Raw genomic sequence first — 18256 nt, 5'->3', positions numbered from 1 at the left:
GTCAATTGAATTAGATATAGTTTTTAATTTAAATGTATTTTAATTTTAATTTCAAGTATTAGATATAGTTTTTAATTTTATCTAGAAAAATTTACCACTTTTTTGTGTATTTTTCAAATTAATAATGAAATAAAAAATAATATAATTTTTAAAAAAATTGAATTTTTATTTATATAGTATTATTTTATCAAGTTTTTAAGAATTACATGTAGTTTAATTTTAAATTTTTTATTAGATATATTTTTTAATCTTATCTAAAAACAATTATCACTTTTTTTTTTATATTTTTCAAATTAATAATAAAATAAATAATAATATAATTAAAAAATTAATTTATTGTTATTTTAACAAATTTTTTCACATTTATATTTATTTTGATTTTAACTATTCTTATTAGATCAGAATTATAAAGTAAGAATATAAATTAATAATTTAAGAAAAAGGGTAAAAAAGTAATATTACAACAAAAGCCATCCATTACCTTTTGTTCTTATTTTTTAAACTCCCAAACAAGGGAGAGGGTTTCACTTCTTCCTCCTCCCCTCCCTTTCCTTTCCCTTCCCTCCAAAGCCTTCCCCTCCCCTTGTTTTAAAACTCCCAAACATAGCCTTAAACTTATTTCGGACGGAGCAAGACCTAAAAGACACAAGGTTCATTTATAGGAGAGTTACTCTTCCATAAAATAGTTAAGCATCAGACCGACAACAATGAAAACTCCAACACTTAATCCCCACTTCTCAAGGATCACCCACTTTCGTATTTAATCTGACCGTTCCTCCGTCTTATACCGAGGATTACGAGACAACTCTAATAATCTTTGATATATAAATTTCACCACACATGTTTTTACTCTTATTCGCATTATCACTTTCATCTACTATTCATTAATATTGATGTTAGAGTGTTAATTTTACGGATCCATCATGCACTATCGCATAGAAGCACTCACATTCTTCATAGTAAAGCATATTCCCCTAGCATTCATCAGTTGTGGTTCAACCGCGTAACAATAAAACCATATGTAGGAATTGCCTTCGAACTCTCATGTATGTCCATGATCAGACCCCTTTCATTCTAAAGTCATGTATCGGCTATAACGATCTCACTTGAAGGACAGTGATGATAACCGATCTAATTGCGAGAATCATCATGAGTTCATCAACCTCGAAATTGTGGAACTATGAATTGCATGTATAATAAAAAAAATGATCAAATCTCATAGATAAGCAAAATATGCTTGACCCTGATGACATCATGGTTTTGATGACGACAACACATGGTAATAACAAGCTTGAGTATAATGATTGAAGCTAACTTAAACAGTCAATGATGCATAAGATGGTTGATCAATCTATTCCTGTGAATCAGGATAAAGAATTAGGGTTTTATGATCACAAGTGATATGCTCTAATGACAGCGTCCAACTTGAAGATATCTCAAGCCTCACTCGCAAGAAGATTCAAGTGAAGTGCTTATATGAGTGGTACATTCAACAAAAGGACCCGAAACTTCAGCGTGTGAAAGAGAGGAAGTGTGAAAGTTCGTTTGATCATGTCTAATTGAGTGATCAGTGTGTTATAAATACAAGGATATTTTCGTAAGCATTATAGATAAATCACACACACTAAAAATTGTTTTTGAAGTCTCTCTTTTTCAAATAAACTCACCAAAAATGTTTTTGGAACCTAGCCAGATGAGTCTCTCTTTTCTCTTGAATTGTCTAATCGATTAGATAATTTGTCTAATCAATTAGATGAAAGTGAATCTAGATAGAAAGTCGTTACCATTCATTAACACATTGTGAGCTCAACTATTGTAGTAAAGATCTCCTTTTGGGTTCGTGAAGAATAACCTAAAAAATATATTCACAACAGTTTGAGATCATCCCGGTATAAAATCTAATTCGATTTCTGAGTTTATCTCGTGTAAAAGTTCAGTAGGTTCAAGATCAACCCGGTAAAAATCTCAGTTCGGTTCGTGGTCAATATGTTTAAAATCTCTATTAGGTTCGAAGGATAGCCAACTCAAAACTCCTACTTGGTTCGAGAAGACTCCGTACAAAATCTCAGTTTGGCTTAGAGACTAACCGCTCAAAGCTTTGTTCTTTGTATGACATGAAGAATAACTGCTTCATTCCTTTGTTCGTTGTTTGGTTGATAGTTAAATTAAAAAAAATTCATTTTCCTTGTGTAAGGGGGTTCGTGGTCTTAACCTTATAAAAGCTCTCAAGAATTATCGGATACTCTCAAGATCAATTATTAGGGGGATAAGTGGGTCACTTTATTAAGACCAAACCTATATAAATCTATGGCATTATCTCTATTCTCTTACCTTTTTACTATCTGCATATTTTTTTTATCCTTATTTTCTACTGCATATTCAAATGTTGTTATTAAAATGTTTTCAATCTCTGATTTAGAAAATTATTTTGTTTTAAACTATGATTTTTTTAAACCTACATAATTCACCCCTTATTATGCATAGAGTCACATGTTCAACAGAAACCATCCTCCTACCTCCCCGTCTCTCCAATCGACATCCAATTGTCTAGCAGGGAGAAAAGAAACAATGAGGCTCTTCAAAATTTTCGGTGACGAAATTAAGGCAGAAAAAAGATAGACCTATCATAGGGTTCTAAGACAGCAAAAACGTGGCTAAAACTCCAAACGTGAAACTTCCATTGGTCGTAACTAGCATAATAGCTAACCTCATTGTCTCAGGAATTATTATTGATGACAAAAGCTTTGGCGATGTCACATACATAGGTGTCTTTAGGAGATTAGGGCTACATGATAAGGACCTCACGCCATACAAAGGTTGGAGTCTCCAAGCGTTCAACGATTCTGCCACTCTCCCCGACAGATCCATAAAATTACTAGTTTCTTTCGGTGAAGGGAAGAGAAACAATACAATTGATATGTTTTTATTAGTGATCCGTTGCGAAAACATCTACAATTTCATTTTAATAAGGTTATTCCTCGCGATTCTAGAAACTGTGGGTTCTACTATCCACCTAAAGATGAAGTACCACAACAGCTTTGGCGAATTAGTCGCCATTCCAACAGATTTACATTGATCCCTCCGGATTCCCAAAATAATACTTAGCAACCCTCAAGTAATCATCCTAACTCCCAGGAAGAAAATGAATAAGACTCATACTTTCTTCGTAAACATGGTTGACCTCGATGTAAGTGAAGATGAGGCCATACCAGATGATTAGCTCAATTCACCGCTAGAGCCCAAAGTGTGAACCATGAGACCAATACTAGACAAAAGATTTGAGGTGATATTGCTTGATTAAAATCCTTCAAGATTAAGCCGCATGAGAGATGATTTGTTGGCCTTATTGAAGAAAGGGCTCATTGAATACCTTAAAGTTTATGTTGCTCTCTTTGTAGTTTATCCAAATGAGATACATGGTATCAATCATAGCGTGGCTTGTCACCAATTAAGTATTGATAACTCTATCCAGTATGTAGCTCAATAAAGGAGATATCAATCCTCTAAAAAGCTGAAGCAACCTAAAAATGATCCAAGGTCTGCTTAGTGCCAATTTTGTTTACAAGGAAAGATATTCCGAATGGTTATCCATTATTGTTTTGGTCAATAAGGCATTAAGGAAGTGAAGAATTTGTGTTTACTATATCAAACTCAACATAGCTTGCTCAAAGGATTCATATCCCCCTCCCGAACATCGACAAGCTAATGGGAAATTCTGCTGGCTATAAATTGATGTCGTTTATGGATGCATATTTTGTTTATAACCATATACCTATGCACGAGGTAGACATGGACAAAAATGCCTTCATGACAGAGCGAGCTAATTATCATGCCCTTTGGCTTGAATAATTCTGGAGAAACATACCAAAGAATAATGAACAAAATCTTTGAAGAGGAAATATGCAAAATACTAGAAATCTACATGGATGACATGATCGTCAAGTTCAGCAAAGAAGAGAAACATGATGGACATCTGACCATTGTGTTTGGACAGGTCCAACAATACAATATAAGGCTCACTCGGAGAATCGCGCCTTCGAAATGAGGGCTTAAAAATTATTGGGATTCTACTTGATGGAGAGAGGCATAAAAGTGAGCCAAGTGCAAGGCGGTCATCAAAACGGAAGCACCAACCACGAAGAAAGAAATAATGAAGTTATACAAGATACTCACGACCTTAAATAGATTCATCTCAAGTTTAGCTCACTATGCATTATTGTTTTAAAGGTTGGTAAAGAAAGAAGCAGGATTCAATTGAACTCGGAATGTAAATAAGAATTTGTATCATTGAAAGCAGCCCTATCTACTCCGCTAGTTTTATCTATACTAGTAGTCAAGGATACTTTATTCCACTTCTTGGTTGTTTCTGTCGAAGCAGTCATTGTTGTGTTGTCCTCATCTGTGAACCAAACTCTAACCATAGCCTAATGTAGTTCGTATCCAAAGTATTGGTCGGATAAAAAATACAATATCGAAAGATAGATAAGATAGTGTTAGCGTTGGTGGCTACCTCTAGGAAATTATAAAGTTACTTCCTAGTGCACACTATCATCATCTTGACCGACCCACTCCTTAAACAAGTCTTTCAAAGGCCATATCTCACAGGGAGGATGACTAAATGGTCTATGAATTGTTTGAATTCAATGTATTATTTGAGCTTTAAAAAGAACTAAGGCCCAAGAATTTGTTGATTTCGTAGCAGAAATGACATTGGTTACATCCTAACCAACTACTATGTGGATCGAGTTCAGAAATGTGTCATCCAATAGTAGGGGAAACAACGCCAGTATATTCTTGAAAAATGATGTTGATTCGATAATTGATGTCTATTTAATGTCTCTGACTTAAGTAACATAATAACTTTTCATTGAGTTATGTGGTCATCCTTTCCACTATAGAATATGGCATATGGTAAACACGAGAAGACCTTAAAACGAGGAAGGAAAAGCCGCACCTGACACACCCCCTCTCGATAACTAGCCAGTAGCCACTCCAGAGCATATAGTGGTGAAGACCCAAATATGTCAGCCTCAACCCAGATCTTCATTACCGCACCAAATTTTTCTTTGTTGTTGTTTGAAACAACCAAGACTTCTTCTTTTTGATCTTGATTCCAATATTCTTCTTTAATTAGGAGGGATCTCAATGAAAAATTCATTTGTTTTGTCGAGAAGCAAAATTTTGAAATATTTTCAACTAACCACACTTTATCTATAATAATAAGAATTTAAAATTGTTCACGGACCTTACATCATACCATCTGACATTCGAGGTAACGATTAAAACCATACCAACAAATAAAACATGAGTTTTTTTAGGAAAAATTAATCTTGTATTTCTAACTCTATTTGTTTTTAAACAACATAAATTATATTTGTATATTCAAATTACTTTAAAATAACCGATTCGATTAACTTTTAATATAATATATATTAGAGTTTAAATGTAGTGCACTATCATTTAAAATATTTTACACGGTCAGTGCATGACAATCTTTAAAAAAAAATATTTTATACGTGATTTAAAGAAAAAATCAAACTTCTACTAAAAAACTGTTTTTATAATATTATTAAAAAAACTTTACACTTTTGATGTATTTCTATTAAATGTTAAATATTATTATTTTTTTTATAAAATGTAAACATCACTCTTATAAAAACTGAATATCTCTCAAACTTCGGTTGCTGGGTAGTTTTCATATGAATGCGTCCATTGACAAGAAGGAGCAAATATTTTAAAAGAAATGATAAAATAAAATGGCATGACTATGAAGCATGAACAACATTGAATGTGCCTCGTATGATGCGAAGGTAACCGTAAGAACAACGTTATATTACAATACTATGCACATGAAACACACAAAAATTAATATGTTTATTATCTTCATGGATGCTCTTTACCAGTCTTATGTCACTGTTACTTTAACATAAAGTACTCTCTTCACCTTTTCTAAATTTCTAATCCAAGTGATAAAGGATAATAAACTTTGACTACTTTTTTTAATATATTTTCTTATATTATATGTTTTTTAATAGAATATTTCTTTTACTGGTTTTTAGAATTCCTCTTCAAATTAATTAGAAGCATTACTTTAAAAAATATATATATTTTCTTGATGAATTTTATATCATATTTTGAGATCAGCAAGACGTGATATGATAAGCTATTATATTATATTATGTTTAAATTTAATATTTGATTGGTCAACAAAATATAACAATTTAATAAAAATATTTGTCATCTTTCTCTAGTTAGTATTAGTATATAGAATATATTGGTTGAGTAAGAAATTAACATGTTGAGATGAGAAAATAATTTATTCATTTTATCATTTATATTTATAAATATTAGTTAAGTTTTTTATAAAAAAAATAAACTTTGGTATTAAATTTAAAAATATACATATTAATGGTTTCATTGAAACTAAAATATTTTGAAAATTATAAAATTGGGAGTTTAATAATTTTGAACTCAATTATTTTAATTAAATTAATTTTGAACACAATTTATATAAAATTAAATGATAGTTTTAATTAGTTCATTTTACCTTATTTTTGAAAAATAACTCAATTATTTTAAATTCAAACAAAATTAGTCTCTATTATGAATCTAATATTTTTTTTAAAGTGTTGGTTATAATATATTTTATGTCAAAATGTTGAATTTGTCATCGCGTTTCACAATTTTTTTTTTAATTGAATATTCTCTACACACAATTAAAACTCAAACCTTTAATTAAATTATAGGAATTTCCCTTTTCATTCAAATACTCTTAAATTACAAAATTTTATTCAAGTATGTAGCCTAAAATTAAAAAATATCTCTTTAATAAAAAACATATGTTTTTTAACTCTAATAATGATTAAAAAAATTAAATAATATAAAATTATAAAATATATAGACAACACAAATTTAACATCATAAAGGATAATGTTTCAATGGACAAACTTACACTAATCAAGTTAATAGGATACAGCTGGTGTTAAATAAACTTCTGGATATTAGAGTTTTCTTAATAGATTAATAATTTGAATTTCATCCCTAAAAATTAAATAGATGAGATATTATGAATTAACCTTATTTATATGATGTTCCTTGAACTGTTTTAATGAAATTAATATTAATGTAAGTATTGTTAGAAATCTTCTTAAATATATTAATATTTCTTTTTATATTTTAGCAAATATATATTGAATAAGATATAAATAAAAAAAATCAAATCTCTTTCATTAAAAATAAATAAAAATCAGATCTAAATTGATTTTTTCCTTCTAAAACAAATAATTTTATCATAAAAAAATAAAAGATAAATTAAATACAATCCAACTTAAAACCAAACACACACTCTTTCCATAGTAAACTAGTTAAAAAGTACAAATGAAAATACAAAGAAGACTATGGTAGCTAGTAGCAATCTGACTGTGACATATTCAAGATACATTTCCTCTTTTATATGATACATAATGCACAAACATGTCTCTTTAATATCCCCATTCCATAGTTTAATTTATAATTAATTGATTACAAAATACCATCCCATATAAATATATAAAAATAAAAAATATTTAATTCATATCTCATTGTTTGTGAAAAAGTTTCATTTGTTGAATAATATGTAACTATGTAAATAAACATTTTTTTCAATTTTAAAATTTTCTAGACTCTGATAAACTTTTGGAACTTAACATGTCTAATTTTTTTTTTAAGTAGTTTAATATCAAACATGCACATTTGCGCCCTGTATGGTAAAATTAGTTGTTGAATGATAAATTAGCTTATAATTTATAATTTATGATCGATGGTTGATAGCTTATAGCTGATGGCTAATGATGGATAGCTGATAAACTAATTAAAGTGTTTGATAAAATTAAGGGTTTAACTAGCTGATAAATATAAAATGACATAAAAAGATACTTTTTAATTAATAATTAAATATACATTTATAATAATTAAAATTTATAAAGGTATTAATGGAAGAAAAAATAATAAATTATAAGATAAAACGCTATTTAAAATAGCGACTGAAAAATAAGATATAAACTAATAAAATAAATTATAAACTCGTGATGAAAATATCATTACCATACATATGTTTGAAAAATAAAATTAAGATAGAAGATATTGAGAAACTTAAGAAGATGGTGAGTGTCCCCATCCCATACCTGGAAAATGGTACAAAGAAACTAAACCATCAATGATAATTCCAAAACTAAATATGTGAACTCCACCAACTTCTCCCTCATTATATTTTCATATATATTCTCAACTTTCCCCTCTCCCTCTCTCTCATCATGCTAGCCCATCCAGCTAGCTAGCCACTTCTCTCTCTCTACTCTGTCTGTCTCCCTCTTTTCTTCATCTTTTTCTATAAATTTAAATCTTTTTCTAACTCAAAACCGTGTTTGAACCCTCAAACTCCAATTATAACCCATCTCCTAGATCTCACTCTTCTCAAACCAAAACAAACTCAAAATGAACCTCAAATCCCCAAAATCAAAGCCAAAACTTTTCTTCCTCTTTCTCACCCTCTCCCTCTTTTATCTCCAATCTCAATCACTATCTCCCACCACCACCAAAAACAATGCCTCAAACACAAGAAAAACAATCATCAAAGATCAATTCAAAGAAGCCCCTCAATTCTACAACTCACCAAATTGCCCCATAATCACAGAACCAGACTCAGACACAGACACCGAACACGACACTGACTCATTCATCTGCTCAGAGGAAGCAGTCCATGTCGCAATGACATTAGACACAACATACATCCGAGGCTCCATGGCTGCAATCCTCTCTGTCCTCCAACACTCATCATGTCCACAAAACATCATCTTCCACTTCGTTTGCTCCTCAAACTCCTCACTCCTCCACTCCACAATCTCAACCTCCTTCCCTTACCTCAAATTCCAAGTCTACAATTTCGACGATTCCATCGTTTCAGGACTAATCTCAACCTCAATCCGCTCCGCCCTCGATTGTCCCTTAAACTACGCAAGAAGCTACTTGGCGAATCTAATCCCACTCTGCGTTAGAAAAATCGTCTACCTAGATTCAGACCTTATATTAGTCGATGATATCGCGAAACTCGCATCAACGCCATTAGCCGAAAAAAATTCAGTATTGGCAGCACCAGAATACTGCAATGCAAATTTCACATTTTACTTCACCCCGACGTTCTGGTCCAACCCATCCCTGTCCATAACGTTCGCGAACAGAAAGCCTTGTTACTTCAACACCGGAGTCATGGTGATCGATCTAGAGAAATGGCGCGACGGAGATTACACCACGAAGATCGAAGAATGGATGGAACTACAAAAGAGAATGAGAATCTATGAGCTTGGCTCATTGCCGCCGTTTTTGCTTGTTTTCGCAGGCGAAATCGTTGCGGTGGATCATAAGTGGAATCAACATGGACTTGGTGGTGACAATTTTAGAGGACTTTGTAGAGATCTTCATCCTGGTCCAGTGAGTTTGTTGCATTGGAGTGGAAAAGGGAAGCCATGGGTGAGATTGGATGCTAATAGGCCTTGTCCTTTGGATGCTCTTTGGGCACCTTATGATCTTTTGCAAACACCATTTTCTTTTGATTCTTGATTAGGAAGAAATTAAACAAGTTTTTAAATTGTAATTAATAAAAAAAAATTATATGTTATAATATTGTTGAGGAGAAGAAAATAATGACTTTGTATATAGCTTAAGAGAGCTGCATATTTTGAATGTGTAAATTCAATGAGTATAATCAAATTCAAGTTTATGGATAAAACAATTTACAATTTTGCTTTGATTCTTGATTTCTTTTAGTTTAAAAGAATTATATATGCAAAACTAGGATACATAGTGCGAGTTTTTTAAAGTCAAATGACTGTAAATTGTAAGTCGTTGAGATGGAGTTTAATTTTTTACGATCATATTTATTTTTATTAATTAATTAATAATTTTTAAAAAATTTGAGTTAAAATATATTAAATGTTTATAATTTTTTTTATAATCTGAGTTGTATTTATGGGATATAATTTCCTTTTTTACTTTCTTTTGTAATTTAGTAACATGGGCTGAGTTGTGATTTTGTTCCTTATGCATGTTATAAGGAATTTGAATATATAATAATTGATTTTTTTTTGTATTAAACTTATTGTTAATACATTAGAATTTATTTATTTAAAGTGAACAGAAAATAAAGTGAAATTAATGGTTGATATTTTAATATATTTATAGAAAAAAATGCTTATATATTTATGGTTGAACATCAAAATCAATGATTTATTCCTAAACAATTAGTATTGCTTATTTTACACTTTAAAGTGATTTGTCTATTTTAAAAGAATGAGATTTAAAGTGAATAATATCATTGTTAATTTGGATGCATCAGTTTTTTGGGTTACACCAACTTCTTCACTAAGTATTATTTTTTTGAAGTAAAATATTGTTTTATTTATGAATATTGAAAAGCATTTATAAAGTTCCAAGGCTATTTCATATGACCTATATATAGGTTGAAGAATTAATTAAGATACATAAATTAATTATTTTTAGAAAAATTTGAAATTAATTTAAAAACTAAACATTAATGTGTTAGCTTTCTATATTTGGTTTATTTTTCTTTTGAATTTTCTTGAGATTAAGATACTTAAATTAATTACTCTTAGAAAATTTGGAAATTAACTTTTTCTGTTTAAAACTAAACAATAATGTGGTAGCTTTCTTTATTTGTTTTATTTTTCTATTGAATTTTCTTGAGAGTTTGTCTGCATAAAAATAAGGTAAAGTTGGAAAGGTATTGTGACAGCTGATTAAAACTTTTTTTATGAATAAACATCGTCATGTGCATTAATGAATAATTGATTGTGAAAAAGTGAAGACTAATAATCATTGCAGGCAAAGAAACTATATGATATAATTTACAAACTTAATATTTAATTTTGATAAATTATTAGTCGTCTGACATTGTGATGAACAGTAATTGTATAGTAGTAGAAAAAATGTCTTATTGAACACATTGGAAACTAATCATAATTATATAATATTAAGGCAAATCTTACCTTATAAACAAAGATATTATTATAAAGTCTGATTTATATTCTAACGTTTATTAATAAATATCCATTAGTATTTTTAAAAGAAAAAAAAAAGATGTTATTACTTATTTACCTTGATTTTTGATAGATTATTTATCTATCATTTAGAAAACAAAAAAAATATATTGATGGTTATTTTGCTTGTTAGAACTTTTTCAATAGTCTATTTTTAGATATTAATTGTGTTATTGTTAAATTTGTTTGAATATTTTGAGTTCACGGATGCGAAAAGTTGACATAATTTATGGTTAGAATCATATTCTATATTGGTGGTTCAAGCTTTTAAATCTCCCTTCAAGGTGCCTTGGCAAATTCATGCCAGATGGATTAAATGTGTAATTATCACTGCTAATATTTGTTTTATTGCTTCTCACATTTACAGAGAATGAAATAGATGTGTTGATTCTCTTGCTAAGATAGGCTTTAGTGTTACAAACTCAATTCGTTTTAGCCCAATATCTATTTTTTTAGAGCAAATTTTGTAAAGAATAGGCTTGATTTGCCTTTCTTTTAAGTTCGTTTCTCTTTGTGAGGGTTTTAGTATAGTCCTCCCTCTCTAGCTTGTACCAGTTTCTAATTGCAATATATTATCTTAATAAAAAAATGTGTTTGGATATAAGAAAAATTCAAATCTTATATATAATAAAATATTAGTCGATGGAGAAGGTTTTGCATTTTTATGGATCTGAAGCATGAAATTTACCTTTACTTTCTATTCATTGCATGTGTGTGAGCCTCAACATTAATCAATGTCGGAAACTTAAAGGAAAACATAATGAAGCTATAAAAGAAATAGCAGGTGCTACACACCTAAAAAGAACATTTTAGATAAGATGTCTCTTAATGAGTTTCGAGATAACGAGGAGAATAAGAAACATGATATGGTTGAAAATAAATTACAATTGAGGACCGCAACTAGTGCACAAAAACGTTTGATACATGAGGTACGGGAGACCACAGATGAAATGTTTATTGATGACCAAACTATGGAGCAATTAACAGAGCATATTGAGAAAGCAGGTGAACTTTTTTAATGTGATAATATATGTGAGAAGTGATGGAAATGCATGCGACAATAACAAATATGTTGAGGTTCCAAATATAGAGCCATACATTGACAAGATACTAGATGAAGACATACACAAGGAGATTATGTTGAAATGTGACATGTATAACGATGAGACATCCAATAAAAGTATACTTGATACTAACTTCAAAAGGTTGGGAGATGGAGAGGAAGTCCCTAACACCCTAGGTTACCATTACATATAAATTTGTTGCCAAAAGAGGGGTAGAGGTAGGAGTAAACAATAACTTATGAAAATTGATATTAATAGTCGATATATAGAGGGTAAGCATTAATCGCCCAAGTGAAAATAGTATATTAGAATTATTGGGGCATTGTAAATCTTGACATAAGATTGGTTATCAAGAATTTATGTTTATCATATAAATTTACTCTTTAGTGAATGGCATATGATCTCTTATGCTCATCTTTCAACTAATTGCTTAAGTCAATTAAAGCTAAAGAGATTTGTGCTCAACTTTAGGGAATGTCATGTTTCAAACTTGTTGGATTTTTACACAGGGTCAGGATCATAAGGTATTATGCCTATTTGAGCAACATTACTTTCTCTCTTGAAATATATCATAAGAAAATTTATGTGGTAGAAGTCTATGCGCTTCCCATGTTCAGAAAAGAAATTTGTAGTAAGAGATTAATACCATCCAACAAAATAACCCTGGCCCATGGTGAATCACATGGGATGTTAATGTAGTGTTAGGAGCTCATAAAAAGTTAGGCCAGTGCATGCCTAATAAAACTTCTAATGAGGAATTTATGAGTTGGAAAATAAGGGGCTTATGTTTCCATTAGATTAAACAAATTAATATGCAATCCACAATGGATATTGATGCTTATAATACCACTAATTGTTGCACCCTGACTAAAAACCTCTCAGGTCATCACCCTCTCATCCTTAACTTTGATATTGATGTTAATTGATTTTGATAATTCATTCAAATTTCAAAAGATGTGGATATTGAAAAATACATGTAAGTGAGTTATAGATGAGCATTACAAAATTCAAATAACTGGATGCCACATGTATGTTTTAGCTACAAAGCTGAAGTCACCCAAAGAGAGAAAATATTTACCACCGTCTATTTCATGAGTTGCAACTACAAAAAATCTTTTTAGGTGGATTTGCCATGAAATATTTTGATCTAGAAACGTTCAAGAACTTGGGAAACAGATCTTTGGGATGGATTGCAATTGTAGAAAATAAAAATTCTCATGATGGGAACAAATAACTTATGAAATGTTGGTTAAGTTATGGAGTTTCTTTTTTGGGCAACAAAGGGTATGCAACAAAATTTGGATATCACCGAAGATTTGTTGTAAATAATGTATTTTAATATTCTGTGTAAACAATGTAGTAAAAAAAATTTATTCACTTCGATTTTTTATTTGAACCGAGGGATAGGTTAAGCATTTTTTTAATGATTTTTTAACAGCTTAAACAAATCTTTGTCGTCTATTTAATGATTATCAACACTCAAGACTCTACCATTAGTGATCCGCGTGAAACCTAAGAGACATACATTATAAAAGTATGATGAATATTAATATTTCTAACATAAATGAAAGATAAAGCGCTTGAAGCCAAAAGACGCTTGGAAAAGTTCTCTATGATGGATTGCAATAGTAAAAAATTATATGGGTTCAAGGTTTGTTTTCTTAAATATTTATTTGAGCCGAAAATCATTTATTTGAATATTGATTTTAATTATCTTACCTTTTTTTTCATCAAAAATAAATGCTTGCAAGATATATAGAGAATAATGTTGCACCCAACATTTGATCTTCTCCAAGATTCAATCATTCAAAGATCTAAACTCTAGATCTTCAAGAAATTTGAATTTTATCTAGATCTCTAGGGAATTTTATTTTAATTTTAATTTTGTGGGCAAACAATGTAATATTTTGGGTAAAAAATGTAACAATTTTTTTAAAAAAGAAAGAAATAATCTTACCCCTTAGATTTATATATAAACTTAGAGATAAAATACACTAGTTTTGAAAATAATAAAAGTGTTGTTGTTGGGGTTCGAACCCATGTGCATATAATTTTTCTCCTCAGTTTTTAAATCACCAAGGTGTTAAGTGGCAACTTTTCATGTCGCCCTTCGTTACCTCGTTTCTTTAGTCGAGTTAAAATGCATTTCAAGTCCAATGTGTTATGTGTTTTTTATAGTAGTGAACCAACCAAAAAAGGGTCATTACCCTTAGAAAGGGATACTTCAAGAACAAGCAACCTATTAAACATCACATGTCTTCCTCAATATGCACTACTATAAAACGCGCAAACAACAACGCTCAAGTAACCATGGTTCTTCCAAACACCGCTATGACGTCTCTAAACTCAAGCGCTAACATTTTTTTAATTAAAAATTGTTAGGATATAATAACGGTTGTTAAGCTCACCGTGGTGATACAATCAAACTTTCTTGGGTTCGAACCTCAGCGTCCTAAATATTTTATTCCTTTAACGTTAAAGCACACCTTTTCTTTTTTATTTTTTTTTAAAAAAATTATAAGGGATATCATTACAGTTATTTTGTTCAACCGTTGTGAAATAACTTACCTATATAAGCGAATTAACTCTCGCTTCTTGACAGTATCGCCGTATCTTTCACAGCAAAATCTTAGCACCCATTTTTTCTCTTCTTCTTCCCCATTATTCTTCTTCCTTATTATCTCGTTTTCGTGTATGTTGTTATTATGTTTCACATGATTTTCATATGATTTTTCTCTTCTTTTTAGTCATTAGCTTTGTTGTTGTGTCTTGTTGTTGATAAATGTTTGTTGACATGATTTTCATATTATTTACTTCGGTTTTACATGTTTTGGTGTTGCTTGTTGTTTCTAACAAACCATTTTTTAGATTCTTCTTCACCACCTTAACAAAGTGCATACGTGGCTATCATATTATGGTTTGCGTTGCTATAGAAAAAAATACAAGAAGTATGAAGTTACTGTGGAAACTTCATCCACCTTGTATTTCTTTTTCATAGCGTCACAAACTAGATGAACGTCATAACTTGTTACAGTTCCACAATTAATTTCAATAAAAGGTGTGTTCTTGAAACAATTTAATATATCTTGTGATGTTGTATGTTGTTAGTGTTTTGTTTCTAAAATGTATGTTTTTTATATTTTGTTGCATGTATTTGTTATGTTTTTGTATGTTGTTGATGTTGACAAATATTCTCAAAACAAGAATAAAACATTGCTAAGTCACAAGAAAGAGGATTCTTGTGACTCACCAATGTTGTATTCTTTAGATTCTTATACAAGTTGACAATAGATGAAGTATAATTTATTATATGCTATGTAGAATGTTTGTTTCATTAACCTTTCACTGAAAATACATTCATTTAAATTGACATAGAAACTCATAATCTGAAAATTAAGTTGTATTTGAAAATCAACTTATATCAATCAATGTTTTCCGAATTGCATGCATCTCGTCATTCATTTCACGTTCTTTAGCATTTAGAATGTGATTCAATGACCTGATTCCATCATTACATCAATACCTTCTCTTATAGTTTAATTTGAATAAAATATAATTATTGACTAGGTCTACCTCATTGTCGTCACTTATCATCGTGATTGTTATGATGGGTCATCATAACAATCACGATGATAAGCGACAATGATGAGGTAGACCTAGCCAATAAAATCATGTTACTCAAATTAAACTAGAATCGAAGGAATCGATGCAATGAAGGAATCATACCATTGAACCATATTTTATGTGTTAAAGAGCAGGAAATGAATGAAGAGCAGGAGTCATACTTTGATCAATTATCACTCAGACCACTACCCTCTTTTTCTCCATCGTGACAAAGGTAGGTTTAATTCGGCTAGGCCATTCATATTTCAAAAGATTTGGCCTCTGGATGATAATTGCATATGACTGATTGTTGATAATGGAAATAATGGTGGGGTCGCTTTCTCTATGTTTGTTTTATCTTCTAAGTTTAAATCTCTTAAACCTATTCTTAAGAAATGGAGAATATGTTTAAGTCACTGTGGCTTGGAAGATCTGTTGTAAAAAACAAAGTGAGGGTGGCCTTGGAATTATGTCTCTAAAGAGTTATAACCATGCAACAAACTTACATCTTGGCTGGAAATTTATGAATGATACTCAAAGCTGGGCTAGTCTGCTAAAAGCCATAGTTTTGAGAAATGGTAGCATCATAAAATATGCCATTAAATCCTCTATTTGGCATGGTATAAAGGAGACTCATGGGGAAGTTATGGAAAATTGTATGTGGAGCATAGGAAATGGCAAAAAGGTGAATTTCTGGTTAGATAACTGGTTAGGAGAGTCTCTTGTCAGTACCTTCAATATTCAAGAGAAGTACCATTTTGCATTAAAAACAAAGGTTAGTGAATGGTGGATCAATAATGCCTGGTCTATAAAGAGCAGCATTCAACTAGCCTTTCCCAATCTAATGCAGTTAATTGAAGGAGTATCAATCCCTGATGAAGACATGGAAGACTTTTACATTTGGAAGAATACTAAGGATGGTAACCTTACCTTAAGAGAAGCCTATACCACCATTGCCAAGCCTAGGCCCATTGCTTTCTAGAATTCTTGTGTTTGGGACTTAGATACTCCACCTGCTCATTCTATGATTGTGTGGAGATTGATTCATAACAAATTTCCATTTGATGAAAATCTTAGAGCTAGAGGTTTCTCCTTCCCTTCAATATGCAGCCTTTGCAACTCTTGTAGTGAATCCACTCTGCATCTGTTTTTTGAATGCATTTTTGCTGGCAATATTTGGAGGTGGTTTCTCCAAATATGTGGAGATTGATTCATAACAAATTGCCAACTGATGAAAATCTTAGAGCTAGAGGTTTCTCCTTCCCTTCAATATGTAGCCTTTGCAACTCTTATAGTGAATCCACTCTGCATCTGTTTTTTGAATGCATTATTGCTGGCAATATTTGGAGGTGGTTTGCCAATTATCTTCAATTAAATTTGGTGATAAATAGCATTGATGACTGCTGGAGAATTTTAAAACATCATTGGTCTCCTTAATCTCGGGTTGTGGTTCAAGCTTGCATAGCTTGCATTGTTCATCAAATTTGGTCTGTCAGAAATAAATACAGGTTTGAAAACAAAGTTCCTTGCTGGAAATCTTCTGTTACCATTGTTACTGCTCAAGCAAAGCTGGTTGGTAACAATTCTAGCTGGGTCTCAAACTCTTCATTGTCTAGTTTTACACTACTCAAGAGGTTTGGAATCCAGATTAATCCTAAGGATAATTCTTCTATCTTGGAGGTTCTTTGGTCTCCTCCTCTTTTAGGATGTATGAAATGCAATATTGATGGAGTGGTGTTAGGTAATCCAAGATTGGCTGCGTGTGGAAGACTGTTTCGTGACCATAATGCAAATCATGTTTTTAGTTTTTGTGATTTCTTAGGCAATGAGTCTCTTGAATTTGCGGAGATTTTTGCGGCTATCTTGGCTATTGAGGAAGCTAAAAGAAGAAACATTATCAAACTTTTGTTAGAAACAGATTGTATGTATGTGGTAAATGCTTTTAGAAATCGTGACTTGGTGCCTTGGAGCCTTGGAAGCTTCATTCTCGTTGGCTAGTGTGTTGGAATTATTCGATCAACATTGATTTCATGGTAACACACATATACAGATAAACCAATTTTTGTGCTGATTCCTTGGCTAATGTTGACTTAAAGTGCAAGTCATTTAGATTATTTACGTTTGTTCATGAAGATATCACTAGAGATTACTTGTTAGACAAGTCAGGTACACCTAGAATTAGACTTTGTCACTAAGGGGTTTAGGCTTGCCCCCCCCCCTTGTGTTTCTTTGTACTCTTTATGTTGATTTATGATATCTTCCTTTTTTGCTTAAAAAAAAAAAGAAATGGAACAAAAATATATTTGATGATATAAATTTTGAAGTCACTCAAGCTACTGATAAATAAAGTTAACATAATACAAAATTTAATTAATGATGCATGTTACAATGATGATGTTGAATTAAAAGAATAAAAGGGCTCAACTTTTGTTATAAATTACACTTCAATAAAATATAAGCATACTATCAATTTTCACTTTCAGTGTAAAACGTGATAAT

At 30.9% G+C, this 18256-nt stretch overlaps 1 protein-coding gene across 1 annotated transcript; it reads left to right on the top strand.

Moving 5' to 3' along the window:
* Positions 1-8280: 8280 nt before the first annotated feature.
* On the top strand, positions 8281-9777 carry LOC131596574 (probable galacturonosyltransferase-like 1). The gene has a single exon (XM_058869271.1). The coding sequence runs from the start codon at positions 8473-8475 to the stop codon at positions 9592-9594; it is 1122 nt and encodes a 373-aa protein (XP_058725254.1). The 5' UTR covers positions 8281-8472; the 3' UTR covers positions 9595-9777.
* Positions 9778-18256: the final 8479 nt, after the last annotated feature.

The sequence above is a fragment of the Vicia villosa genome, linkage group LG4, assembly GCF_029867415.1.
Source record: "Vicia villosa cultivar HV-30 ecotype Madison, WI linkage group LG4, Vvil1.0, whole genome shotgun sequence".
Taxonomy (NCBI): domain Eukaryota; kingdom Viridiplantae; phylum Streptophyta; class Magnoliopsida; order Fabales; family Fabaceae; genus Vicia; species Vicia villosa.
This window is presented reverse-complemented; position numbering and strand designations above follow the sequence as displayed.